A 27923-nucleotide genomic window follows, 5' to 3' on the forward strand; every position below is an offset into this window, starting at 1 on the left:
ATAGCTCATAAGATGTTTTCGACTCCTGTCTTACGTTCGTAAGCGTAAAGAGAGAGAAAGAAAGTGAGAAAATGACGAATCAGATTTAGATACTATTCACTGTCTACATACAATACGGATTTTTTCGTAGGTTTTCTCCCACATACATGGTAACACAATGAGCCATTAGGCCTAAGTGGATCTACTAGTGATCGCCGGTATAACCTAACGTAACCTTTATTGCGGACTATGTAGATTGGCTTAAATGTTAAGGAAATGAATTGCAGTCATACGAACCTGAAATTCCTAAACAAACTACTATGAAGTGTTTATGTATGAATACTCGATAAATCTATGTGAAGGGCATGCAAGATTTCTACAATGTCAGAATTATTATTTTCTTATTTCAATAACTAAATTTTTAAATTATTTGAAATTGAACTATTTTAATAAGTTTTATTTTAGACAAACTTAAAAATAAATTAATTTTCATAAAGACATATTTCAACCAATTTTTTATACATTACTCTAAATACGTTAAATATTTACTACGTATGGCATCTTTAAAACATCTGTGTTTATATGTGCATAGAAGTCTAAATATCGATTTAAATATCTTTTCAATGTGATTGAGGTTCGCTCAGCAATCATAATCCGATATAAGGAAGCTAATAGTCAACTTTACAGAAATAAATGGTCAAGTAGTAAAAATATTTTTTTTAACGCTTTTAATTGAAGATATTTAATGAAATTCAATTTTGGACTACTTTTAGGTAATTTTTAAGAAATACATTAAAATTGCAAAAACTACTTTACTGCTTTTAATAGTATTTTACCAAAGTAAACTTATAATTATAAATAATTTTTTAATTTAATATATTTTTATGCATTTTTATGTCAAAATGCTTTTTTCAATGAATGAAAAATAATTTTGTTCTATTCAACATGTTTTAAAACTCAATTTCTTTTCAAAATACATATTACCATTTATTTTTTTCGGACTGTACAGCAAAATTTGCAGTAAATGACGGATCGTACACGCGTAATGCGCGCAACACGCGCATCTCGACGCAGATCACGTTATGGATCAACGAGATTAGGGGATGAAGAAGTAGACGAATCTCGATTTCTTATTGGACTTGTTGCTGAAGAGGTACAGAACACATTTAAAAATCTATTAAGTATTTCTACAAGCATAATCTTTCAGGAAATTACACTGGGATTTTTGTTAGCCGGCATTGGAGAGTGTCCTTACCGCATTGTATCCCCAAAAAATTACCTGGGTGTGAAAAAAGGTAAATATTTTATATGAAATTTTTTTTTGTTGAGACTTAAGACATAACAAACAGATACACCAGCAGCAGAGATAGAGCATTTTTTCATTGACTTGTACAACCGAAAACATATAGGCATTATCTTAATCAGTCGCGAAATAATGGATAGATTGGCATTACCTGAACTAAAAAAACCATTGCCTGTTATACTAGAGTTTCCATCACGAAAGGCATTACTTGATATGATACTTGCCAGAGAGACCGATGCGATAAAAGAACACAGGTTTTTAAAAGCTCATGAGCTCAATAGATGAATATGAGTATAAAAATCTCTACTACAATATTAATTGTAAACTTAATATGTTGTAACTTCATAGTAAGAACCCAGGTTTATATTTATGTAAAACCATATAAAGAACTCAATAAACAGCATGACATTAACAAATCTAACTGCAAGTAGTATTTAGTTCATTCGTCAACCCCATGACTGTCACACTATATTGTATTATTGTCTGATGGAATATATAATTATCCGACATTGCTACAACTATTTTGACTGAACACTTTGGTCAAACTACATGACGGTACACATTTCTTCAACTGTCTCCTTGATGGGATTGAGATGAACTAATAGCTTCCTTATATAAGTGCATATACTAAGACCAAACATCTAATTCACTTAATTTACTACATTAAAAAAAGGGAAATTCTTAAATTTCAATCTAAGGTACTAGTTTATATACACTCTAAGTATTAATATGTTGTTAAAAAAATATCAGTTCAACAAAACATCTATAAAAAAATTAATATAAATAAAGGACTTTGGCAAAATGGACAATAAATATTAATATTTAATTATAATAAGTTAATTAAGCGTATCGGATCTTTAAATGCGGTCAAGAAAAAAGAATTGGAAAATGTCTTCGTACTATACGAAAATAAGGAGAAATGTCAAAGTGAATAAACAATCAATATCGATTGAATACAAAATGATTATATATCTGAAAAAAAGTTTGTTGTTTAATATCATCAAAACATAAAACGATACTAAATTTGTTATTGATGGTGATTAGCACAAATACATTTAAGGTAATATCAAATTACTATCCATAGAAATATCATATAGTAGTCATGTGAAATCTTAACAAATCTGAGTTTCCGCTCTACAAATAAGATTTTTAAAAATTAGGAATTCTGCGTAATTAAAACTTGACGAGAAATATAGCAAAAGTTTTCGGAATGACAAATTTACGGGTCCAAGGTGGAACTTGGCAAGTACCGAACTACAAGTGTCTGAGAGTCAGTAAATGCAATGCATCTCTTGTCTTGCATGGTATGGTAACTTCAAAAACTATGCCTTTGGTATGTTGTTTATCACACCTTCCCGTCTTGACCAATTCTGTAGGCCACCTAATTCAGCATTGGCAACGAACACTTAAGTAAATTTAAAACACTTTTTAAAAAGTTTTTCAAATTAATTTTAACGTATACGCCTGAGATTGTTCAAGTTAATAACTTTGCGCGTGGGCGCTTTTCGCCTAATAAAAAATGAATACAAAAATAAATGACAGACCGAAAAACGCCTTCAGCTTGTGATGGAAAAAAGTTAGTAATTCAAAATTTTGTCTCATGAAAAATATTTAAAATAAAATTACGCTTCAGCCATTAAGCGACATGAATATGTTAATTAAATGGACAGTTACGTTTAAAGAAGAAAAAAGTGTCCATACATTATATACTTGTAAGATACATTGTGTACTAAAGACAACGCCAAAAGTTATAAATACGAGTAATTTATTTAAAATTATAACCAACACAGCGCAGAGCCACAGACAAAATAAACATTTAAATGGTCGAAATTTCGTCATTCGGTGTAAAAACTGAGGTGATGCTGAGTCACTGAGTCTCTTAAGATACATTAACTTGCAATTATTGTTTACGGGCTGGGAAAATAATGAAATTCAAATTTAAATTCATTCAGATAGTTTTCATGTTTCTGTCTAATATATGAGTACTTTAAAAATTTGTACATGGAATGCAAACGGCTTAAGCCAACAAAAACTTGAACTCACAAACTTCATGTCCCGAGAAAGTATGGATGTAATGCTTTGTTCAGAAACACATCCAACAAACAAAAATTTCTTTTCTATTCCTGGTTATTTATTTTAAAAAGCCAATCAACCTGACGGGTGAACACACGGTGGTACTGGTATTTTGGTACGAGGGCATCTAAAACACAATTTTCAAGGTATATATGCTAATAATTATATGCAAGCCACATCAATATGCCCTAAACACAAAGGAAAAACTTTGTCCTTGTCGGGAGTTTACTGCCCATTCGTTTCAACATTATTGAGACACAATTTACGGATTACTTTTTAACACTAGGTAACAGATTTCTTGCAGCAGGAGACTACAATGCGAAGCACACGCTTTGGGGTTCACGGCTCTGTAATCCAAAAGGTAAACAGTTTTACGATTCTATTCTAAATAGAAAAAATACAGTAAACGTAATCTCTCCCGGGCAACCAACATATTGGGCTGCCGATAATAATAACATACCAGACCTACTAGATTTCGCCGTGACCAAAGACATTCCTATAGCCTAATAAGTCGTAAAACAAACTGGCTCAAATATAAAAAGTACATTAGCACACAGATACACACGAAGTGATGAAGAAAATTCTAACGTTTTTCTTGATTACCTAAAAGAAGTGTTCCAACCAAACCCTGCAACAGGACATTATGATTTTCCCACTCAGCATCTACATGGACCATCTATTGACATGATTATCACGGCCAATGATCTTGTTCAAATAATCAAAAACAAGTTAGATTTGCGAAAAGTACCGGGATATGATAACAACTCACCCATCATGATAAAAAATTACCCGTTTTGGCCACAAATTTTATTACAAGACTTTTTAATGCCATTATTTAATTTGGCTTTTACCCAACAGAGTGTAAAAGATTCATAATTATTATGATTCATAAATCAGGTAAAGATCCCACGCTTGCCAATGAGCTTACTTCATGCCTTTCTAAACTCTTTGAAAGAGCACTGCCTTTAAAGCTAAAACTGTTCCTTGACGTTCAAAACCTAATACCCTTTCACCAGTTTGGTTTTAGGGAAAAACATGGAGCTATTGAGCAAGTGAATCGTATAACGTATGAAATAAGACACGCATTTGAGCTCAGAGAATATTGTTCCGCGGTATTCCTCGATGTTAAACAAGCATTTGGTAAAGTATGGCATAATGGACTCATATATAAGATACGCTGTTCATTACCTGCAAATGTCCACTCAGTTCTAGAATCGTATCTGCATAATAGAAGCTTTAAAGTGAAATGTAAATCATATACTTCTAATAATTTCCCAATAGAAGCTGACGTTCCACAAGGAAGTGTTCTTCGCCCTATCTTGTATGTACTTTACACATCTGATATCCCGATAAGTAGTTAAGTTGTCATAACAACGTTTGCCGATGACACGGCAATTTTATGCCGAAACAAAAACGCTGTGTTAGCTTCAAACCAACTTCAATCTCACTTATTTGGGGTGGAGAAATGGCTGTTAAAATGGCGAATTAAAATTAATGAACTAAAATATAGACACGTCACTTTTACCTTAAACCGGAGTACATCGCCAACAATTTCATTAAATAACATTCCCATATCACAAGTATACCACAAGATAACATAACGTACTTAGGTATTCACCTAGATAGACGACTAACTTGGCGTAAACATATTGAAGCTAAAAAAATTCAGATGAAGCTCCAAGCCTCTAAGTTTGTGGCTCATTAATAACAGATCTAGAGTGCCTAGAGTATAAAGTACTCTTGTATAACAGCATCATGAAATCAATATGGACTTATGGTATCCAGCTATTTGGCAATGCGAGTGCTTTAAATATTGAAATTATCCAAAGATAATTTTCCCCATGGTATATTAGAAATAGAAGTATCCACCGAGTTATACAAATTCCCTTAGTTAAAACTGAATTTGACAACATAAGAAAAAAATACAATAAAAGGCTGACAAAGCATGTTAATTCCTTAACAAGAAATCTCGCACTTTTATCCATAACTTCCCACCTAAAAAGAGCTGATCGTCCAGCCATTAATTAATTTTCAACAACTTTAAGTCATAACCGCACCTTTCTTTTTAGTAATCTGATAAAGTTGAGCCAATTTCTTAAGTAACCACCTTATATTCACTCAAACTTAACCCATTAGTCTAAGTGAGGTTCGTGATATAAGGTTTACTTATTTTATTTTATTTTATTTTATTTTATTTTATTTTATTTTATTTTATTTTATTTTATTTTACTTTATTTTACACAATGTACAGTTAAAATAAAAATTTGTATATTATGTAATTAGTTATAAGATTTTACAACTTATTGTTGGTCTCATTCTAAGAGAAGATGCAATAAATAAATGTATGTTTAAATAGAAAAAAAAATAATTCAAAAATAGTTCGATTCGAATAATTTATTATTATTATTTATTGATTCAAAAATTCATATAGCACTTACAGAAATTATAGAACTTTACTTAAAATCTGAATTGACAATAACATATTTGTTATGTGTCAGAATGGCATACAAAAAGTGGTGCATATTATTAACATTATTATTCATATAAATTGATCAGTAATTAATCTTCTGTAAATTAAAACACTTTTCATAAATTTATACGGTTTATAAATATTGCTACCGTTTAATAAGACTTTCACTTCTTCTTCAGACAGAAGTGCTTTACCAAAAAAAAATACGTCTATGGTATGTTCTCTGAAAATTGGACACACACCAATAATATATATATATATTTTCTATTTCATGAAGATTACACAAAGATCAATCACGTTCAGATATATTAATTTCTCTACCATTTAGTTTAAAATGACCGCCTCTAAATATGTACTGAGTGTTTTCGTAATAAAAATTATGCGTAATGTCAAGAGATCCTGACCTAGCATTCGCAACAAAGGAATCGTGTTCACTCCGTTTGTATAAAGTTATAATATTGTTGTGCAATAATTTAAGATCCATACTCTGAAAACTGGTTTTTGAAAGGCCCAGTTCTAAACACATATTTTCCCAATCTTTGGCCCAATATATGCCTTTGTCAATTGTAGGTTCAACTAGTATTCTAGGAAGCCCTGTGTAGGGGCGATTAAGAATTTTTCTTACATTTGAGTTGATATTTGAGTTGATAGATACTCCACCTGATGAAAAGTCATACAGATCATTTAAGTATAGGGTAATCAAAATCGGACTAAGAATGCATCCTTGTTTTACACCTTGAGTGACTTTAAATGAAAAAGACATAAGATTACCGTCCCTTATGCAAGCATAATACCGTATGTTCGAGCATAATTTCATTAGAGTGGTCAAAAACTTGTGGTCAAACCTAAAGTGGCTAATTTGAAAAATAAGGTATTTCTAGATATAGTGTCAAATGCACAAGAAAAATATTCAAAAAAGGCACATGTTTTTTATTGTGTCTTAAGTTTAGGTGTATAAAAGAAGTCACATTGAAAATGTTATCAACAGTTAAGTAAGATCTGCGGAATCTAGCTTGGTATTCATTTTAGATATTATTGAGCTCAACCCAGCTATTCATACGCGAAAGTAGTATACCAGTAAATATTTAATAGACAGAGTGAACCAATGATAATTCACGATAATTTGAAACTGTATTGGGATCTCATTTTCTAAACATGGGTTGAATTATCGATTTTGAAAACGAAGATGGAGTGACACCGTGAAGAAATCTAAAATTACATAGCGTAACTCGTTGAGGAAACCAGGAGGAGTGTTTTTTTGGAACTGATAAGGAATGCGGTCGTTCCTTGGCCCTTTATTAGATTAGGTGTATGCAAGCATAAGCTGGTGTTCACGAAGTTCAAAAGGAGAGCCAAGGCAGAAATTGACAAAAGGCGGAAGACACCAAGAGATAGCTGGGAGGTCAGAACTGCATGTAAGCAGGGATTCATAGTGAATACGAAAGTATTTATATTGTAGAGAAGTAGCTACAAACATTTTTTTGAAAGTACCTGACATTCGAATAATTAGAAATGGTTATTTTAAAACTCCAATAAATATTTAAGAATAATTAAATAAATTAGGACAATCTTAATTATTTAATTGCATTTGGAGAAATCTTTGATATATGTTATTAATCATTTGATCTTAATAGAAAAGGACTGAACGCAAATATACTAGTTCCTTAAATACTTAGTCATTACAGTATTCCATTAAATTATTTCACAAAAAATTTTGCACACTAGACTGAACCTTAAAAGTAAAACTATTTAACACGATTGTGCAAATCAAAAGTGTAAACTTTGATTGACGAAAATAACATTTATTGAAAATTTGAAAATTCGTCTTTACACTTTCTTTATCTTTTCATTGTACAGAACAACTACAACACTGCGGAAATAATAAAATTAACATAATTAACATCATTAGCGTCAAAGTTTGTGCTTCCACTTGGTAAAAGTAAAAAAAGTTTGAAGCAGTCGAGAGAGAAGCGACATCTCACTTAGCTGAGTCAAAGACATGAAACAATTCTTAACAATACATTACAATTTCTGAGGTTCTTAATTCTTAATTCTGCAGAGCCAGCCGTTTATCTAATTGCTTCTACAGTGCTTATGCCGGTATACGTACAAACAGTATCGGTTTAGAGATATTGTATTGTGCAAAGTTATTATGCCCGTACATACAGCACAAAAAGATCATCAGTCACCCATACACCAACGCTTTATGTAAAAGTAACAAAACCACAGAGAAATGTGAGTATTCCACTAGAAAATCATTTCAAAGAAATTAAAAGTGTAAAATAGTAGAAAGTTAGTGGCGTAGTTGTAGTTTTATGAAACGCGAGAGGGTGAAGAAATTTTCCTATATAGTAGAGGAATTAAAATTAGAAGCCTTTTCCGGATACAATTCAAGAACTAAATAATACTCTATTTCAAACACAAAAATAGATGTATCCCATCAAAAAATCATTTTAAAGAAATTAAAAGTGTAAAAAAAAGTAGAAAGTCAAGAAATCTCATTGCATAGTACAAGATTTAAAATTAGAGGTATTGAAAATATAAGGTTTATTTTAATTACATTGGCAACCCCTTCTTAAATCTTTTTAAATTACTATAACTCTTTCCTATAATTCATCTTTAGACTTACTTAATAAACATATTTTATTACAACAAGAAGCCTTTTTCGCGGATTTAACTTTCTTTACCTAAACGAAAAACGTGTTGTATTTTAAATCAATGAACAAAAAAAAACTCTAAAGTACCGACCATAGTATACTGTTTGTCATCTTTGATAAAAAAACACTAAACAAACAGTCTGTTTAGACTGTTCGAAACAATTCAAAAAGTTTGTGTTCGCGGACACATGTACTCTTTGTGTTCTTTTTTCAAAGGTAGTGATCTTTTTAGTGTTCTTTTCCCAAAGGTAGTGGTCTTTTTAGTGTTCTTTTCCCGAAGGTAGTGGTCTTTTTAGTGTCCAAAACGATTTGGAGACATTTTTAATGTGAAAAGAAAAGATTTTGTTTGCATTTGTATTGCATGTATTTTGTTTGTGTTCTTTAATAAAAATATTATGCATATTTAATATTCAGGGATGAAATACAGAGATATATAATTTCATTGCGGTTGGATGATTATATTTATAATGCCAATAAAAAGCAAAAAAAAATTTTTTTAAATTAGATTATTGCGTAAGAATATATAGATTTTATTGTAACAATACATATCAATTAATATGTAAGTTTCTTCTAAGTATATATAAAAGTCAGGTAAAAACTAAATAAATGTTTTAAACTAGTTTCAATGAAAAATGCTGCCTCTTATCATTTTATTACCTATAATTGTCTTTGACAACTTAATAATTGATAAAAAAGAACAAGATTTTTAAATAGGAAAAGTAAAAAAATATGTTGAAGGGACGCGAATGACTACGCAAGTGAAAAATAAATAAAAAAAATTATCCTTTGAAGAGTTTTTTAAGACCTAAAATAACATATAAATAGATTTGTGTTTTTGTTGTAATAGTTCAGTTTATGTTCGAAGTTTCAAGCATTCTTATCAATATGCCACGTCCAGAAAATAAAAAACTGTGTTTTTTTTTACAATAGATGAGAATAATGGATATATTTGCAACAAAGGACGTTGTAAAGACAAAATTTTGGAAGCTCACATAGGCAATTTGGAAAGGCATTTGAAGAACCTTCATTCAGATCTCTATGCGGAATATATTCGTGAAAAAGATACCTCCAGTATACGTTCCACTCTCCCAGAAATAACAATTGAAGAAGCTATTGTGCAGCATTTTACTGGAAATATGAGGCCTTTCTACATGCTCGAGGATACAACATTTAAAGTAATGACTAAACTAGTATGGAGTGGTATAATAATAAAAATTAATGAACACAACATTGATGAGCGTATTTTAAAATATTCCACAAAAATTAAGGACCAAATTATTGAAGACTTAAAAGGAAAGCTCAATTAAATAAAAATTGGTATAGCATGAGACACAATTTCAGTGTAAAAAATTTAAAATAAAGAAATTTTAATTAAAACGTTTATGTTAAAGAAATAAAGGCCTCATATACAAGCGAAATTGACTTTATCAATTATAATAGATGTTTTTCAAGATTTTGATATAAATTTACATCAAATCTTGACAATTACAATAGATAATGCTCCTAATGTGAATAGAAGTGTAACAGACTTAAACAAAGAATTAAATGATTAGCTAGCAGCAGAAAGTAACGAAGAACAAATACTGGAATTAATACTGTCAGATCTCGTATCATCTGGAGTTCAATTTATAAGATGTGAAGTTCATACCATACAACTTTGTGTAAACGACGTTATAAAATCCGAAAGTATTAAACAAAACATTAACACATGTCGCTCTATGTCAAAACAAATTAAAGACTACGTATTATCGGAGTATGCTGAAGAATGGAGAGCATGAAGCAGAATTTATTGATTGAACTATATTTAAGCGAAAACAGCTGGAAATTTATGAGGGAACTTGTTTCTGCTTTATACAGCAACTACAAAATTAGTCGTAGTTGTAGTTATACAGCAACTACAAAGAGTTTTAACAACATCATCAAATTCATTAGTACTAGATGCGAGCTTAACTAGCGTAGGTTTGGTTAGGTTAGATTCGAAAGGCACGCGACTCAATATTCCTTCTACAATTTAGTTTGGAATCAAGGACGACGCCAAGATATTTGGCTTCCGAGGAAAGATTCAATGTAATTCCATCCAGTCTGGGTAAGGTGATAGTAGGTATTTTTGTTTTCCGTGTGAAAAGGACAAGCTCTGTCTTAGTAGGATTAACCCCTTAGCCGTTACTTTAAGCCCCCCTGGCGATTTCACCAAGTCCCGATTCCAATAGCTCACTAATCGATGACAAGTATTTGCACGAAATTAAGATGGTAACGTCATCGGTGTAGGCAACAATCTTCATTCTCCTAGCCCTGAAGATTTGCAAGATTTCGCGACTACCAAGAGCCAGAGAAGGGGTGATAGTACTCCTCCCTGTGAGGTGCCCCTTGTAGTCCTCCTGGTCACGACGCCCGTTCCTATATTAGCGTTGATGATTCTGCTTTCAAGCATTTTGTCAATCCATGCTACTATGAAATCCAAGACTCCATTCTTTCTAACGAACGGATCGCGTTCGTGTTTACGTTATTGAAAGCTCCGTCGATGTCAAGAAATTCGGCCAGGGTGTACTCCTTTAGTTCGAGTGAGCTTTCAATAGTGCCAACCACTTCGTGGAGAGCACTTTCTACCGACGGACCCTTATGGTGTGCGTGATGTGCCATGTTCATTGTGCGGATACTGGTCTTTCCTCTAATATACAAGTCCATAAGTCTCTCCAGTGTTTTCAAATTAAACGAGGAAAGACTAATTGGTCTGTAATCCTTTGCAGTAGAGTAATTCAGCTTTCCTGCTTTTTGATTAACTAGCGTAACATCCACTAGCAATACTAGACCAGTATCATTATCGAAATATTTCGCAAACTAAGACTATACACCGGATGATAAACCAACTCCAATTTCAGAAGAGGATATAAATTTGTACGAATGGCAATGACGACTTCCTTTGGAACACAATTGGGATTGTAAATTTTATGTATTTAAAAAGATTGTGTAGTAATTTTTCTTGCTATCATCGAAATGTTTAGTTATGACCCTGAAATTGTTTTCGGTGTCAATTTGAAATTAATTATAGGAACAATATGAAACGTATTATTTCCAATTAGACGAGCAAGGAGTGTAACTAGGTTATTTGAGCTGCGTTCACGCAGGTAGATTGGAGGGGTTTAAACTTTTTGGTAATAGGCCGATTAGCTTTCTCTGTAGTTTCAGCTAGTTCAGTAAATCTATTGCCAGAAAGTATGCTAGCAGGTGCACTATCTTATTTTATTTAGTTTATTTTAGCACCTATTGAGTTGCCTTGAGGACTAAGTTTCCGTTTAATACTGTCATAGCGTTCCAAGCCTGTTTGGATTTTAATTTTTTTTGTGGAACGCTAAGTCCTGAAGATACAATGTTTTGTTTTCAGGGGAAACGTGTTTGATCATTCTATCACCAGATAAGCATTACGTTTGTTTGAGATGTTTATCGTATGTCTTCTCTCTGGGGGAGGATTTGAATCACTCATTTGCATACGTGGTTATATATGAAAATAGAAGGTGTGCTATAAGATTTACTTAACATAACTACTATTAAAATAAATTGAATTTAAGTTAATTTAAATATAGGTATTTATATAAGTAAAAATAAATTGATTTAATATGAAAAAAAAGTAAATATATAAAATAAAATTTAAAATTTACACTATCATGAACGTAACATGAACATGAACTTGAAAACCGGTTTCCGATAGATGAGAGAGAGAAGAGAGTGTGATGTCAGTTCATGAATTTCAAGCAACGAAATTTGCTGCTTTTTTTCAGCTTGACACGCATACAAATACAATGTTATGTTTTAATTTTTGTGAGTGCTCTGAATTTCTATGCTATGCACTACTACACACAAGCGTTTTATACGTTTACACAAAACAAAACAAACTTCACTCTTCATGACAGTTCATGATAGTGTAAACTGAACTGTTGTTCAGTTGTTGTCAAGCTCATCTCACGTTCATGATAGTGTTTGAACGCTTGTGTGTCAGTATTTTGAGTATTTTGATAAAGTTGTGCAAAAAGGAAGTCGACAAAAATTAATATTTTTCAAATTAATATTTTATGCACTTTTAACAATTACTAAAATTGTTTTTTTGTCCAAAAAATATTCTTTTTTGTGTTTTTGTATTAATATCAAATGTAGTTCTTGTAAAAAAATTTGCTATTTACTTGTTTTTGTACTGTAATTTAAATTTCACGTCCGCTCACTAGAAATGTTTACAATATGTTAAGTGATAAGTTTACAATATGTTTAAAACAGGGCTTGAATTGCTGTTGCTAATTGCATTGCATAAGAAAATGAAAAAGAATATTCATTAGCAACAGCAAAAAAGGGCAAACTGTTTTCATTTAGAATGTTTGCTAATAGTCGATTTTACATATTTGACTATTATGCGTTTGAAATATATGCAACGTTGTCGCTTATGCGCTAGTTGCTTGTGTTTTGCTATGAAGGAATGTGTTGTTCTTGTTTTAAAGGAATGTGTACGCATTACTTCTTTCTTAGTTTTGTGTGTACGTACAATTTGTATGTAAATAATATAATTTTATCTGTTATTAGATTATGCCTACATTTATGTTTTAAAAATTTTTTATTGGTTTCGTGCCTTTTGCCAAAATAGGTATAGTATAGGTTATGTAGCACTTTCCTTTAACGGTAGCTTAACCGCACGCATGGTAAAAAGAGAACTTTTAATACTTCCATAATTGATGGCCATTTACTACCAATATATGTATATATTTTTACGTAAATTTAAAGAAGACATCTCGGTAACACTTTATAACGTAATTACGTTGAATTATTTTACTGTTTTATTATTTTTAAATATATCACCTGAGACAAAGACAAAGATGGTTTCGAATTTGAATATAGAAAATGACAATATGGAAGTCTAGAGAGTGTCAATAAACCGTGCAAAAATAACATAAATTGTCGAAAAGTGAATTTAACAATTTGTATGCAAACATATTAAATCATTTTTATTCTTTTCAAGTTGTGGTGTTTAAGAGTGTAACTAATGCTGAACTATAATTCAACTTTAACAAAGAAGGTGAATTAAAAACAATACATATTAAAAATTGTTAACGATTGCCAAATTGTAATAAAGATAATTTGTTTTAGTAACTTAAAATAAAATAATAAAAATTATATCGAAGAAAATTCTAGAATTAGTTTCTGTTTCTCAGAAAAATTATTAAATTAAGGCAATTTTTGTAAAGCTGAAGCTAACCGTCACATTTATAGCACCTGCAAACCTAACAATCGGGTGATTTCAGCTTATTTTTCTTTTATTCAATCATTTTTAGAAATACAGAAGAACTTAGTATAAGTGAATTGTTTATTTTTAATAGATCTATAACTTTTGCAAGACATATTTTATGCAAAATTAAATATGCCGGAGATATAAGCAATCAAATATGAAATTGACGGAAAAATGGTTATTTTCCAATCTTTGGGGCTCTTGGGGCGCCATTTCCACTTATCCAATTGAACTAAAATTTTACTCAGATGATTTTTATAGTAAAATGATCCGGTCTGGCGGTGCCGCGGAAAATTTTCCAACTTTCGAAAATTAATGGCACCCTAATAACATATTCAAGCTGCTTCAACACTGTAAGCCGAAAAAATAGAAATATTTCTAGAAATATTAATGGGTATACGAGTAATACCAATTTTAATATTAAAATTTTTAATTTTTATTTTTTCAACTAAAATAATTAATAGAATGAAAATAGTTCCATGATTTCATTGAATAAAATAAGGATACAGTGTATAAATTACATTGATGTTATCGAATGCTATTATTAGTGTAAGTACAATTACCAACCAAGCAGCAGAATACTAAAGCACTTGTCAAAAAAAGACCATTTAACAGCACCTCATAAGAAGGTTAATAAGATTTGCAGGTCTTTCGATAAAGTACTTTAAAAAGGCCTTTACTGAGAAAGCGTGAGTGAAGAAGTTGACGTGTATTGCGTACTCTCAAGCAGTGTTTAAAGCATGCTTGGGTCTCTTGTACGTATATACTTTTTTGTTTTGTATCTTTACTTTATTTCGTTGTTCTCTAGACAAATGTTTCTTCTTTGTTAAGTTAAACTATAGCTGGTTAAATAATTCTAACAAATTTAGCGTAAGCTTGAATTAGAAAATAGTTGGTTAATTGATAAAAAAATCGATGATTAATAATTAATTTACACAAATTAAATTAATTGATTAAAAATAAAACTAAAAATTGAGTATGGCAAGAAAGTTTTATGAAAAATATTTGGCATCACCTTTCGCTGATTTCCATTCGCAAACAACACCAAATGAATATAATTATAATACATATAAATTATAATATAATATAAAAACTTCAATAAAAATCTTTTAAATTGAAACATTAATTAATTCTGAGTAAAATGTATGCATTAATGTCATTAATTAAGCTTTATAAATAAATTTCTTAAATAAATTATTTACTTGATTTAATTCAAATTTAGCAATTTATTAGGTTTTGCAATATTTAATTGATTATCATTGTTTCTCAAACAATAGTTAAAAATAAATTTTTTTTAATAATTGATGAAATTTCTTGGTTAATATTTGTGGCAACTTTTTTAAACTATTGATATTTGTAGTAGTTGTTAATGGGAATAACTTAAGGAAACATTCTAGAAAACTTTTACTGCCCCCACGCAAAACCACAAGATTCAATCGCATTACAAATCGATTTCGGTTTGTATTGTTATGCATCACAAGATTCTTTTTTGTTACTTGACACAAATGTAGACGATTTCAAAACAAAAAAAAATTGTTATTATTGTTTTAAATTTGTTTTATTTTTAGAAAATTTGTGTTAAAATCTAGAAATCCAATACTTTTACTTTTTAGACGAACACTTTAGACGCGCCAATTCTACAATAAATAAAAGTAACCAAAAACTGGTGGGGCAGAGACTAGCACACAAAAATGCTTAATGAATTTATTTTTCAATATATATACTCAAGCAATTATAATAAAAACTTATTATCATCCCCGAAGTACATACACAATATTATATACATTTTGTGTTTATACAAATAAACAGTTAATATATATAGAACAGTTCAATAAAAAAATCGCAGAATTTTAAGTAATTATCTAAAATATTTATATATTATGAAATTTCATAGTTAAACTAAGTCTCACTTATTTAATAAGAAACATTGTAGAAGAAATGAATAATACCAGAAATATCATACAGAATATTCCTTTAACTATAATTAACTATATTATTATAAAATTATATTATTAGAATTAAGAAATTAAAAAGCTTTAGTCTGTGCTGAAAGCATAGACGTAGACTAAAAAACAATTTTTTATTTATTTCGATTTGCTACTGAAATAAAATGCATTTATTAGAAAGCTACTTAGGCCGTGTGCGAGTACAAGTAAATTGAAGGTAATTGAGGGAAATAGTAAATTATGTCGGTATCGCAGCGAATGTTGGTATTTACCAGAATTTACCAGTGCAGTGCAAAAAATATCTAGGAAATTTCAATTTACTTTTTCTCAATTTACTCGAACTCACACAAGGTCTTAAAATGGAATTATTTACCGATACTAATTGTATTTATAATTAATAGCAAGCATTATATGCTTTTACTAAATTTTAAAAAAAAATGTTTGGTTAAATTTCAACCGCTGTTCTCCATTTGAACTAGATCTGTGCGATACATTGGATTACAACAATCAATAGTAATATGCTCTAAGTAAGAGCATATATAAAAGTAAAATTAGTATGAAGGAACGCTGACCACAGTCACATGTGCTACAAATAAAACACTACTACGAGTATAAAGTAGTTTTTTTTGAAGGAATAAAAATATTTTATGGTGCAGGGATGGTGACGACAACCGCCTCCTCCTCTATTTGCATAGTCTGAGGATTGTAGGCTTTGCTTCGAATATGTACAATATTAGTTGTGGCAAAAGAGCATCCATACAATAAGTGTAAAAAATAAGTATAAGTAAATCTTAATTACTAAAGTGGAAAAAACTATTTAAAATTATTTATTAAAATTTATTTTTGTTCTATGACAAGATCTATTTTGAATAGAAAAAAAGAGCACACACATCAGTAAGAAAATTTACAAATCCTAAAAAAAAATTTTGAATATTTAATAAAATAAGTTTTGGGCTACTCATACTATTGTTTCGAATACTTGTTAATAACTATCAGCAATCATTGAAAACATTAATTGGTTTAATATTTTTTTAGACTGCAAGCTATACAAATATTCGTATACATGTAATTTTTTTTTTTTTTTAATTCTTCCCTTTATTTATAAACAGGGGGGTTGGGATTGAACATACAAGGTAACGCGTCTGATTGCATTTAACATGGTAAATGTCAACGCATTCCTTGTCATTTCTCTCTCCAAGTTAACACACAGCCTCCACGTGGCTCCTCTGGATAACTACAATCATCCGTGCGTAGTGAACTAATGTATGCAGCAAAATCCACATCAGGGATATATGAGGTTATGCGTCGGGCTTGGAACCCGCCATATAAAAACCACATTCAATGCAAACGAAGAGGGAGCCTCGGGCAAGGAAACGATCTACTGATGACGACAAACGTAAACATATTAGGGAACATGATTTTTTTTTAAATCATATTTTCATTTAAAAATATGCACCTGGAATGTCCGAACTCTTTACAGAGAAGGTTCATCTATATAGCTGGTTAATGTCCTCAAGAAATATAAGGCTGACATTACCGCCCTCCATGAAATGCGATACCCAACGATTGGAATTTAAGTGTGCTTTGCCCAATCCACAAAAAAGGTGATCCTGCAAACTGCGCCAACTACCGCGGGATCAGTCTTTTAAATATCGCATATAAGGTTCTGTCAAACGTACTATGTGAAAGATTGAAGCCAATCGTCTACCAACTGATTGAACCTTATCAGTGTGGCTTCAGACCTAGCAAATTCACCCTAGACCAGATATTTACAGTGCCTCAAATCCTGGAGAAAACTCAAGAAAAACAAATCGATACACACCACCTATTTATCGACTTCAAAGCTGCTTTTGACATTACGACTAGAAGCACACTCTATGCGGCTATGTCTGAATTTGGTATTCCAGCAAAACTGATACGGCTAGTATGAAATTATTAGAGTGTTATGGATTATTATATGGATAGTTCTAATGGATATAAGCGCTTCAATCATCTATTATATATGACTTCGTCATTTGGTAGCTGCCTCATTGCTGGGTTAGGATGGGAAAGTAACCTATCTGTGTGATTTTTACTATTTTTTCGGATAACGTCTGCGACAAAAGGGTATCTTTAAGTCACGATGAATGTCATAGTTTGAGATGTACCAGTCAGCGTTGATGATAGTTCTAAGTATTTTTGATTGTAGTCTTTGTAGTATTTGTATGTTGGATTTGCATGCTGTGCCCCATATTTCGGCTCCATATTTCCATATTGGAGCGATTACTGTTTTATATACTAGAAGTTTATTTTCTACTGTTAGCTTTTGTTTTGAACAGAGTAGCCAGTACAATTGTCCCAAGCAACTCTTAATTTCATTACTTTTAGTTTTGATATGGTCTTTCCAATTCAATCTGTTATCTATAGTAATACCAAGATAATTTGCCTTTGTGTGTATGAAGACTTCATCATTGTTAACTTTTATACATTTTAGGTCACACTTTTTATTCATGTAGATGTTCTGTTTGACATTTAACATAATATGATTAGAAATTATGTAAATAAAAGAGGGAAGTAAAAACGTCATATCCGAATTATTGAGATAATGTTTTCTTCGTTTGTTCAAATTATAGAGATAATAAAAATTGTGTTCGAAATATCCCGATTACAGCGAATTCGGATTAACGTGATATTTAGATTATACAGAGAGTATACTGTATTAAGTATTATTGGTATGGTATTTATGGTTAGCATTTCGAAGCTGATTATATTTTTTAGTCTACAATAACTTCTAGTTGCCGTGTATTTTCTGTTTTTTATTGCTACTTTGATAATCTCTAAAGTTTTGATACCCACATGTGTATTGTGTTTTGTATTTGTTTTGTAGGCAAATTTTGAAATATAGCGAGATCATCTCCCAAGCAATATGTTGAGTAAGCGAACATAGATGCTTGAATACTCAGCTTACCTAATTTATCGTCACATAATTTATCGTCACATATGTTAATATGCATAAATTAGAGAAAATATTAATCATTAAGTAAATTTAAAAAAAAACAGTATATGTCAAAAAAAATATTCTACGCTACATGAAATATTTGTATTTAGGAAGTTGTTAATACTTAAATTAAATATTTACAATAGTGTTATAAATTAATTTATTTCATATCAATGTTAAGTTTGTGTATATACAATTAATTAAGTAGATAAAGTAACTACCAAACCCTGATTCATGCCAAATTTTGTGGGCAGCAGCATTACTTGAGATCTAATGTAGTCTATTCTTAACTCCAGAGCACTCGTATACCTCTGAGTGGAATCTTCTCAATAATATTATGATCGAACATAGTTTACCGTATCATATTTCATTATTTGACGCAATAAAAAGCTGCATCCATTTCACAATATATTAATAAATTATAATTATTGTGGTATTAGTAATTAAACTTACAATAAAATCATACTACATGATTTTATAATGTATGATAAAATGTCATGAAAACTAGACGAATAAGCAGTCAATGGTATTATCATGAACTACATCATGATACATTTCATTTTATCATATAATGAAATGGATGATACATTAATTTCAATTCCCAACATTATTACTAATTGAATTTAATCACTGTTACTGTCACATAAACATAATAATATGATAAATTGAATTGAATTGAACATAATATAATATGAAATGGAAATGAAAGAAGTGAAGAAGTTGCAGCTGCAAATTTTTGACCATATAAAGTAGTTAGAGGCTTATGAAACCCTTTTTTCTACACCCACTAAAAACTGGTTATAAACGTAGCTGCTACTAATTACGGTTCCAAGGCTTTACATTGAGCAAAACTCTTTATTATTGAAGCGTTCGCGGTACGTACACGTGTTAGTGTGCAAATGGGATGATATATCTATTTCCAAGTCAACATTGAAATGCAAATCTAGACATAAAACTTGACTTGTTCAAGCTTTAAAAATGCCTTGTAAATAACAGGAAAGATGCTTACCCCAAAATGAGGCAATGACATTGTAGTCTACGCAAAAAAAAACATAATAATAATAATAAAAAAATTAATTTATAAGTTATTTTCGACGGTAACAGTAATTTTATGCGCTAATTTTCTGCGAAAGCTTCTTAGATTTAGAACGAAGAACCGCCAAGAACTTCAGGCGAACTTAGCGAACTTAGCGAACTGAAGAATTAATGAAATAAAATCAACAATTTAAATAAACGACCCAAAAAAATAAATTATACCGCCAATTTACAAAATTAATAAAACAGGCAAAAAATACGAAATTTGAAGAAATAAATTTTAGAAACATGCTACAGGTTACTTTTAATTAATTTAAATACATACTTTTTGGAAAAAAGTTTATAACCACAAACGCAATACATAAAAATACACAGTGAGAAATAATGGTATTAAATATTTCTACATTAATCGAGTTTTTTGTTGGAATAAATGTGAAAAGGAATAGTTAGTTATTAAAAAGGAATTAACATATTAGTATAATATTATTATGCACATAACTGGCACAGAAATTAATTTTATCATTTATTATCTTTATTTATTATTTTTATTTTTAGGAGCATATTAAGGTTAAGATGAAATATTGATTGATATTATAATTACGATACGAATCATATTCGAACAATGTAATAAATTTTAATGGTAAATGTTAGCGGCCTTTATTAATTAAAAAAAATATTCGACAGTTCAAATGGTATCTTTCTGCGAAAACTACGTAAATTCTCAGCCTAGAGTTTAGTACGGGAATGAGTACGGTTAGAAGAACATAAGGTTGAAACTTCTGTGAACCGATAACATATCTCGAAAGCATCATAACGAATAAAAGTGAAGCAGAGAAAGATTTTTCCGTAGGAATTACTAAGGATAAAATCACTTTTCTTCACTTAAAGCAGGTATGGATCTGCAGTAAAATTTACACCACTATAAAGCTTCTCATTACCTAAAGGTCAATACATAAAGGAAGTTGTGTGACTGCAAACCAGATAAAAATTTAGACTTTTATAAACTAACGCTTACGTAAAATAAAACTAGAGAAGACATCCACAAGTCTAAATGGGCTAGATAGGGCACCAAATAGTAAATAGTAGTACTGGCATTGAGACGTCACCCGCAAGATTCTCGGCGCACTGGTGCGTTGGCCACGATTAGGAGGGAACAGTGAAACGCGAATTAAAAGCAAATCATTCATGGAATGAAATAATTGTCTATTAATGCTGTAGAGTGCCCTCCATCTAAAAGGACATACTCACACATAGATATATACATATATCATTATTTTTTTTTTAATTACGAAAAATAAGGCTACCAGGCTGATGAATTATTCTATCGTCTTTAATCTATAAATATTCAAATCTAACTAGATTCATAACATTTAGAACCGTATAATATTTATTATTTCAGTCTATTAGATGTTATCTAAGTATGCACTGTTTAAGTTTACAATCCAATTTGAGATTCAGTCATTCATATTAAAACTGTGATTTCACAATATTCTTAAGGCTTGCTTGTATGTTGCTAACTATTATGGAATTATTTATGGTGCAATCTAACACCCTGCATTAGTATAATGGCTCTTTGCTTTCATACATAATTTTCGTAAAGCTTAAGATGCTTACGAGGCGCTTTAGAAAATAGAAGCTCATTATCAGAAGTTTTATTCTTCAAAGTCAGTGGTTAGTAGAAGTCGTTAGGAAAGATTGAATAAGTTCAGTTCTTAGTCGGAATAAAATTAAAATTTTGTATCATTCCAAAATGTTCTAAGCTCCAATCCTATAGGATGGAGATAAAGAAACTTCTAGAATATTCTTATGAATTTTGGAAATTATAATTTGATTAATTAGACATCAGAAGTTTTCTTCTTTCAAGTCAGTCGTTGGTAGAAGTCGTTAGGAAAGATTGAATAAGTTTAGTTCTTGGTCTGAATAAAATTAAAATTTTGTATCATCCTAAAATGTTCTAAGTTCTATATAACTAAAGTATAATTAAAATTATATACAAATCAAATAAAATTTATTAATTATTAAAATAAACTAAAAAGAACCCGTTAATTAATTGGCGTCCAACGTGGGACTCGCGTAAATACAAATCTCAAATAAAATAAAAAGAGATTTCGCGAGACCTTATGAAACTTGTGATTGATTTTGTTGTACAGCTCGCAAAAATAAAAATCTTAATAAAAAATATTTCGCGAGGCGCAAATAATAATTTGTGCAAAAACTATTATTTAACTGTAAAAAGATAATTAATAATACTAAAAACATATTCAAAGTTTATTAATAATATAACAACAAATAGTGAAGATAACATATAAAAAAAAATTATATGTTACAACAATAAAAGTTGGATAAAATTATCTGCAAAGTTAATATTGGAGTTTTAAAATGCAAATTATAGTTCAAATTGTATGAATATATATTATATACATAATATATAATATATATTATATATATATATATGTATAAAATTTGTGAGAAAAAGTTGAAACAAATTATGTAAAATATTTAAACTCATTACACATTACACATGACACATTACACATTACACATTCTATTTCAAAATATACATACATATGTGCAACACTTGAAAATATATAATTTTAGCGTATCTTAAATAAATTAATTTGCAAGTAGGGTTATTAAATATACACAAAACAAAACAGTTTATTATAATAAATTAAATAATATAAAAAATTAATAAAAAAACTTTGCAAATTAAAAAAAGACAAACATAGTGAAACTTTTCTTGAAGATAAAAAAGTGAACATACGCAGGTCAGAACTTAAAACTTGAATTGCTGATTAAAAGTAAACATTTTTTCTGAAAAATTTTTTTTTTAAAAACTTTTTTTCGGTGAAGTTATAAGAATCCTATTGTAATTTTAACTGAGTGTCGGCAACGTATGCTGAAAAATTATTATTCGACAAAAAAATATTAACAATAAAAATTTAAAAAATTAAATAAATAAGAAACAAAAATAATTTTTTGTGATTAAACTGCATTTTTAATAATTATATAATAAAAATATTAACACAATCGTTAAACAAAAAATAAATTAAATCAAAAGAACAGAGTAGAACTAAATTCAACAACAACAACAACAGCATCACTTACAGGAACAACATCTTTTGCCACATCCTTAACAAATACGTAGAGGTATTTTAAAAAAAAAAAATTTTTTTTGAAATTTATATATTTTAACTTTTTGATTTCAAATAGTTTAATCACATTTAACAAATTTTTTTAAATTATTTTAATTTGAATGGAACTTTTTAATTTATTTTAAAGATAATAAGTTAAGTAATATTCCGAGAAAAAATAATCCTGGAAAACCAGTCGTAGACATATGCGACAAACTTGAAAAATTATATAAAAATAATAATAAACAATATTCGCAAGATGTCTTAAACGAGGAAAATACTATACGGGGATTCGGGCATTACAAATATAAGAATAGGGAACGTGTTAGTTCACCATTAATAAACAATATTAAACAAAGTTCGGAAAAAATTTATAATTCCGAATCATACACCATTGTTCACCATTAATAAACAATCTTGAACAATGTTCGGAAAACGTTCATATTTCTGAATTATATTCCCAAGATGTCTTAATGGAAAGAACTACACTGGGATCTGTACGTGTACAGATATTTAGTAATATTACATATAACCAAAATGAGAGATATTTTGGGGATTTACGTAAAAAGGTTAGACTTGAGGCGACCTTAAAAAAAAAAATAAATAAACTTCATTCAAACAAAAATATAGTATTACCATTTAGAACCATGTAAAGGAGTTAGAGGATAATGTAGGGTTAAATATTTTCTAGCGCAACGAGGGGCTTTTAACGTTCACAGCGAGGTGAATATAATTATGTTGCAACTAGGCAACTTAAATAAACTAATCAATGAGATTCCATGTTCAGGTGAAATCTAAATTTATTAAAATTTTACAGTATTTATACTGTATATTTATATTTATTTATTTTAAGCTAAACACGCGGTAATGTATTTTTACATCATGCACGACCCATATATGCAAATAATAAGCTGTATATTTCGGGTCATTATCGTGTTAAAAGGTGAATGTGGTAACCAGCCACTCAAATTTTCCGCACTTTCAAGTCTCTCTTGAGTATGGCTATGTTATAATTATTGCCCATAATGCCGTCAATGGCTTTCAATTCGCCCATACAAATACTATGTTTCACAGACATAATAACATTTTCTTTTTGCTTTATTAAATCGAAAGTTGATGGGCTAACTTAAGTACTCCTTTGCATAGGTTAAACGTATCTCTAGTTTAATCTTCAAAATACACGGTTTTTGTTTAGCTATACAACAACTGTAATTAGTCTCATGCAATATCCTTTACCCGTTACGCGATCAATATCCTTGCCAAACTCTCACTTAATCTGAACTGTGGCCTGGGCTGAGGATATCTTTAGATTGACCTTCACCTTTATTATTTTGCTGCATTTTCGGTCGCTAAAAGGTCCAACTCGTGGTTTTTTCAGTTTGTAATGATGTAGCTTCCTTGAAATACTGTACTTTAAATTGTATTGTGGGGTTACTATCCATCATTTCTCCAATATCAGCATAAAATATGCCTTGATTGTGCAAATATAGAATTATTTTCTGCGACAAAATGTAAATAAGTAGTATGTATTCTTGAATAGTTCTACTAATAGATGTAGTTCAGTTCTACGAACCATATCCGCCTGTCTATCTTAAAGTGAAGCGATATTGAACATAAGCAGAAATAGGTTCACTATATTCTTGCAAAGACCTATTTGCATGTAGCGATTCTAAATATAGGTAAACCTTATATAGATTTTGTAGCAGGCATTAAAGCAAATTTAGGGAGGGATTGAAAATCTAATTCTAAGACAGAACTATTAAACATTTTTTTAAAGAATATTTTTAAAAGCGTGTTTGTAATCCAAACCTTAGTGGGATTAGAACCTAGGCCATGCATGTTGTAGCTCTAGAACACGTGCTCCGAATACACAGACTGCAATCAAAGTAGTCTGTGTGTGTTACATATAAATAATAATGAATTTCACATTGATAATTCTATAGTATTGTTTCAAATTTATATATGCTTGCATATAAAGTCAAAACTATATGAATCTCACATTGATAATTCAATGGAATTATTTCAGATTTATATATGTTTGCTACATATAAAGTTCAAAAGTATATAGAATAAAAAACTGTTTATATTCTTTAATAGTCAATATATTTAAATTAATATATTATTATCGCTACTAAATATACAATAGATTACGCAAAAGCAAATCCAGTTTTTGCTCAAAAAAGTTGAGCATCACATTTATCTCGACTTGCATTGTCTCTTTAGTCTCCATGTGGGCTCTAATATCGCAACCGCAAAATCTATTAGTTATAAAACTTACCAATGGAAATGATTTGCTGTTCAATAGAAATTGACTTTATGTAAAGACAATGCGAACAGTGCGCAGTGAAACGTTACTCAGCTTGCTTTTTCCCAACTGATTATCGCTGACACCTCGACCATAAATAACCTCATAGAGATGCACCCTAACTTGCACTCGTAGCTCAACAACTTTTGCAGCCCACAACACATAAAAGTACTTAACAATGCAAGACATTTAACAAAGCATTTAAATGGCCAGAAACGTAAAATCGTAAAGATTTGCGTTTATAACCCAGAAGAGTGACTACATAAAAATGTGCAGCACACAAGCTAACGAGCTTCTGGTTTACATCTCTTCGCAATGCCAGGCTTAAGGACGCAAAACATACGAGTGTGTAGGTGCTTCTAAGGCCAGAATTGGTAACTAACCAACCTGTTTGCAATCCCATCCGATTGAGGCGACTTGCAGCATGTTTAGTTCCATTTTAGCCAATGCCCCTTTTTGGTATGTTACCACTTTAGCTACTTTGTTGTTAGTTTTTATCACATAAAATAAGTATAAATAAAAATATCAAAAAAGACAATACCGGACTAAGCGAGCAGTTATTGAACCAGCTTGCACTTGTACTTGTAAATGGACGGGTTGTAATGTTGGATGGAAGAAATATGTGATTTTAACAATTTTTATAGGCGCTTTTTATATGAAACGGTAAGTGCAATTTCTTGTTGGTGCGAACATATTTCCAAATATTTGCGTGTATCTCAACAAAATTCAACAAAATAACTTTAAAAAAAATAATAAATAATATATGCAATATTTTTGGTTTGAATTTGACGGCATATAATTTTAAACTATTGCTTGTTTAGCAATTCCAATTTAGAAATAAAAATTTTGTGTCAGCCAGTGAGACATGGAAACTAATAAATAAAAACTTAATATTCAAATCAATTTAGTCAGATGCTTAGAAGCTATTGAAATCATTTAATTGCTAATTAGTTTGATTGATTAGTGGATCAACTAGTTTAAATTAATTGACAACTTTCGATCAACAAGTTAAAATAAATAAGATTTATTTAAAGATTAAAGCTTTATTTTAATAGATTATATTTAAGTTTTGTACTAAATAATTGCAAAAGAATCCTTACTGGGCCATAACCACCATAGAGCTGCTAGTATAGGATGTACGAATTAGTCATCCCTCAATCAGACGAATGGTTAGAACTAGATCCAATTCTATCTTGTGCTCGGCACTAGCAGTAACGAAAAACTTGATTCGAGCAACTGTACCGTTTTTTTTAACAAAATAAAAATCCAAGAAACTTTACATGAAGCACAACACTCTCTTCTGTAGTCATTTTACACAAAAGTCTTTTGAAATATATACCATAAAAAACATAGCGAATTCACGTGTGAAATTTGCCTCAAATTTTAAGCATGTACTTCTAATTCATCATTGATTTAAAGAAGAAAGGTTGCAAGTAGATAAAGTCGGATAATAGGATACGATCCCAATGCGATAAAGTTTCTCCATACGTTTGTGACAGCACCAATAAATGGCGTGAGGTGCAGAAAACAATGGCAAGAACGATATTTAAACTTTGCACCAAGAGGAGCAGAAAAAAACTAAGCAAGGAACTTAACTGACCAAAAGTATCAACTATCCACATAACATCACATAACATTTTTTAAAAAAATATGTATGTATGTAAAAATTTAATTGATTGATTAGTTCAAACATCAATATATTGTGTAGATAGATGAGCGCGGCTATATCAGATTTATACTCTGTTTTGTTCAAGAATTTACACGTTATGTGAATTTACACGTTATGTTATCTTAACTAAAGTAATACACAGTATTCACGCACTTAAGGTAGTGTTTTTACTAGTATATAATTAAATCGATCTGAGTAATATGACAATTCAAATTTTTTTTTGGTTTATTTAAAAACTCAACGTTCAGATCATTATTTTATAACAGTATAGAGTAATTCACTTGCGCTGTAGGTTTGGATTACACTTTTCTTTAACCAATTTAAATTGCAAGCTGACCTTCTCAGCTTTAATTAACCTACAAATGTGAATAATTAAGCGGCGTGTACTTTCTCAACAAGATTTTTGGTAAGAAAATGCGTGAAGTGCTTGGCTCACTTGCAACTCCGAAAATTTGTGGATTGACCATACTCGCGCTGACCCTGCAAGCGAAATAGCAACATCAACAGCACTGACTATAACAACAGCAACACTAACAACAAAACCAGCAGCAACATCATCAGCAACATCAGCAGCATCAGCGAATTAAGAAACATAAAAAATCTTTTAAAAGCCACTCAAACCGTTTTGTAAGTTGGCATTTGACGATTGGCGATGTATGGAAGCATCAGAAGCAGATCAAACACAAGCAGCATAATCATCAGCAACAGTTAATCGCTGCCGGCATTTATATATACTTGAGTAACTATGGCGTAGGTCCGGCATCGGGGAATTTGAGAGTTCATTGCGTTTAAATGTGTTTCATTCAAAAAATGTCTTGAAATTACATAAATTTTTTTAAATTTGATGTTTCAAGTGGATTTGCTGTTCAGTCACTGTTTCACGACACATTTTAATTTTGTTTATATAGTTTTTTGAACTTAAATGAAAAGCAACATAAGTGAAAGTATTTAATATTTAAGCTAAACTTGAGGAATAATCACTATGCTACTTCTACAGCTGTTTGTAGTTAGTTCCATGCCTCATCTTAATTAAAAATAATTGAAGAAAAAGCTGTTGGTACATTATCCTGCTATGTACATTTTACATTGGTTTTCATATAATTTTGTGA

At 30.3% G+C, this 27923-nt stretch overlaps 2 protein-coding genes across 9 annotated transcripts in view; one reads left to right on the forward strand and one right to left on the reverse strand.

The window, feature by feature from the left end:
• Nucleotides 1-27923, reverse strand: part of LOC119662350 (mucin-4) — a 107144-nt gene that overhangs the window by 58557 nt on the left and 20664 nt on the right. The window lies entirely within an intron of this gene.
• LOC119662352 (V-type proton ATPase subunit F) lies at nucleotides 892-9808 on the forward strand. Of its 2 annotated transcripts, none has more exons than XM_038071959.1 (3): nucleotides 892-1132; nucleotides 1187-1274; nucleotides 9413-9808. In XM_038071959.1, the coding sequence occupies exons 1-3, from the start codon at nucleotides 1004-1006 to the stop codon at nucleotides 9787-9789; spliced, it is 594 nt and encodes a 197-aa protein (XP_037927887.1). In that variant the 5' UTR covers nucleotides 892-1003; the 3' UTR covers nucleotides 9790-9808. The 2 variants fall into 2 exon arrangements, with proteins under 2 accessions (XP_037927887.1, XP_037927888.1); XM_038071960.1 differs by lacking the exon at nucleotides 9413-9808 and adding an exon at nucleotides 1329-1703.

Source organism: Teleopsis dalmanni, chromosome X (genome assembly GCF_002237135.1).
Source record: "Teleopsis dalmanni isolate 2A chromosome X, ASM223713v2, whole genome shotgun sequence".
Taxonomy (NCBI): domain Eukaryota; kingdom Metazoa; phylum Arthropoda; class Insecta; order Diptera; family Diopsidae; genus Teleopsis; species Teleopsis dalmanni.

Bases quoted from the DNA above. Each gene is read 5' to 3' on its own strand.
- LOC119662352 (XM_038071959.1), top strand. From the start codon at position 1,004: ATGACGGATCGTACACGCGTAATGCGCGCAACACGCGCATCTCGACGC. The intron at 1,133-1,186 runs GTACAGAACACA...ATAATCTTTCAG, and splicing joins TTGGACTTGTTGCTGAAGAG to GAAATTACACTGGGATTTTT. The intron at 1,275-9,412 runs GTAAATATTTTA...TTTTTACAATAG, and splicing joins TTACCTGGGTGTGAAAAAAG to ATGAGAATAATGGATATATT.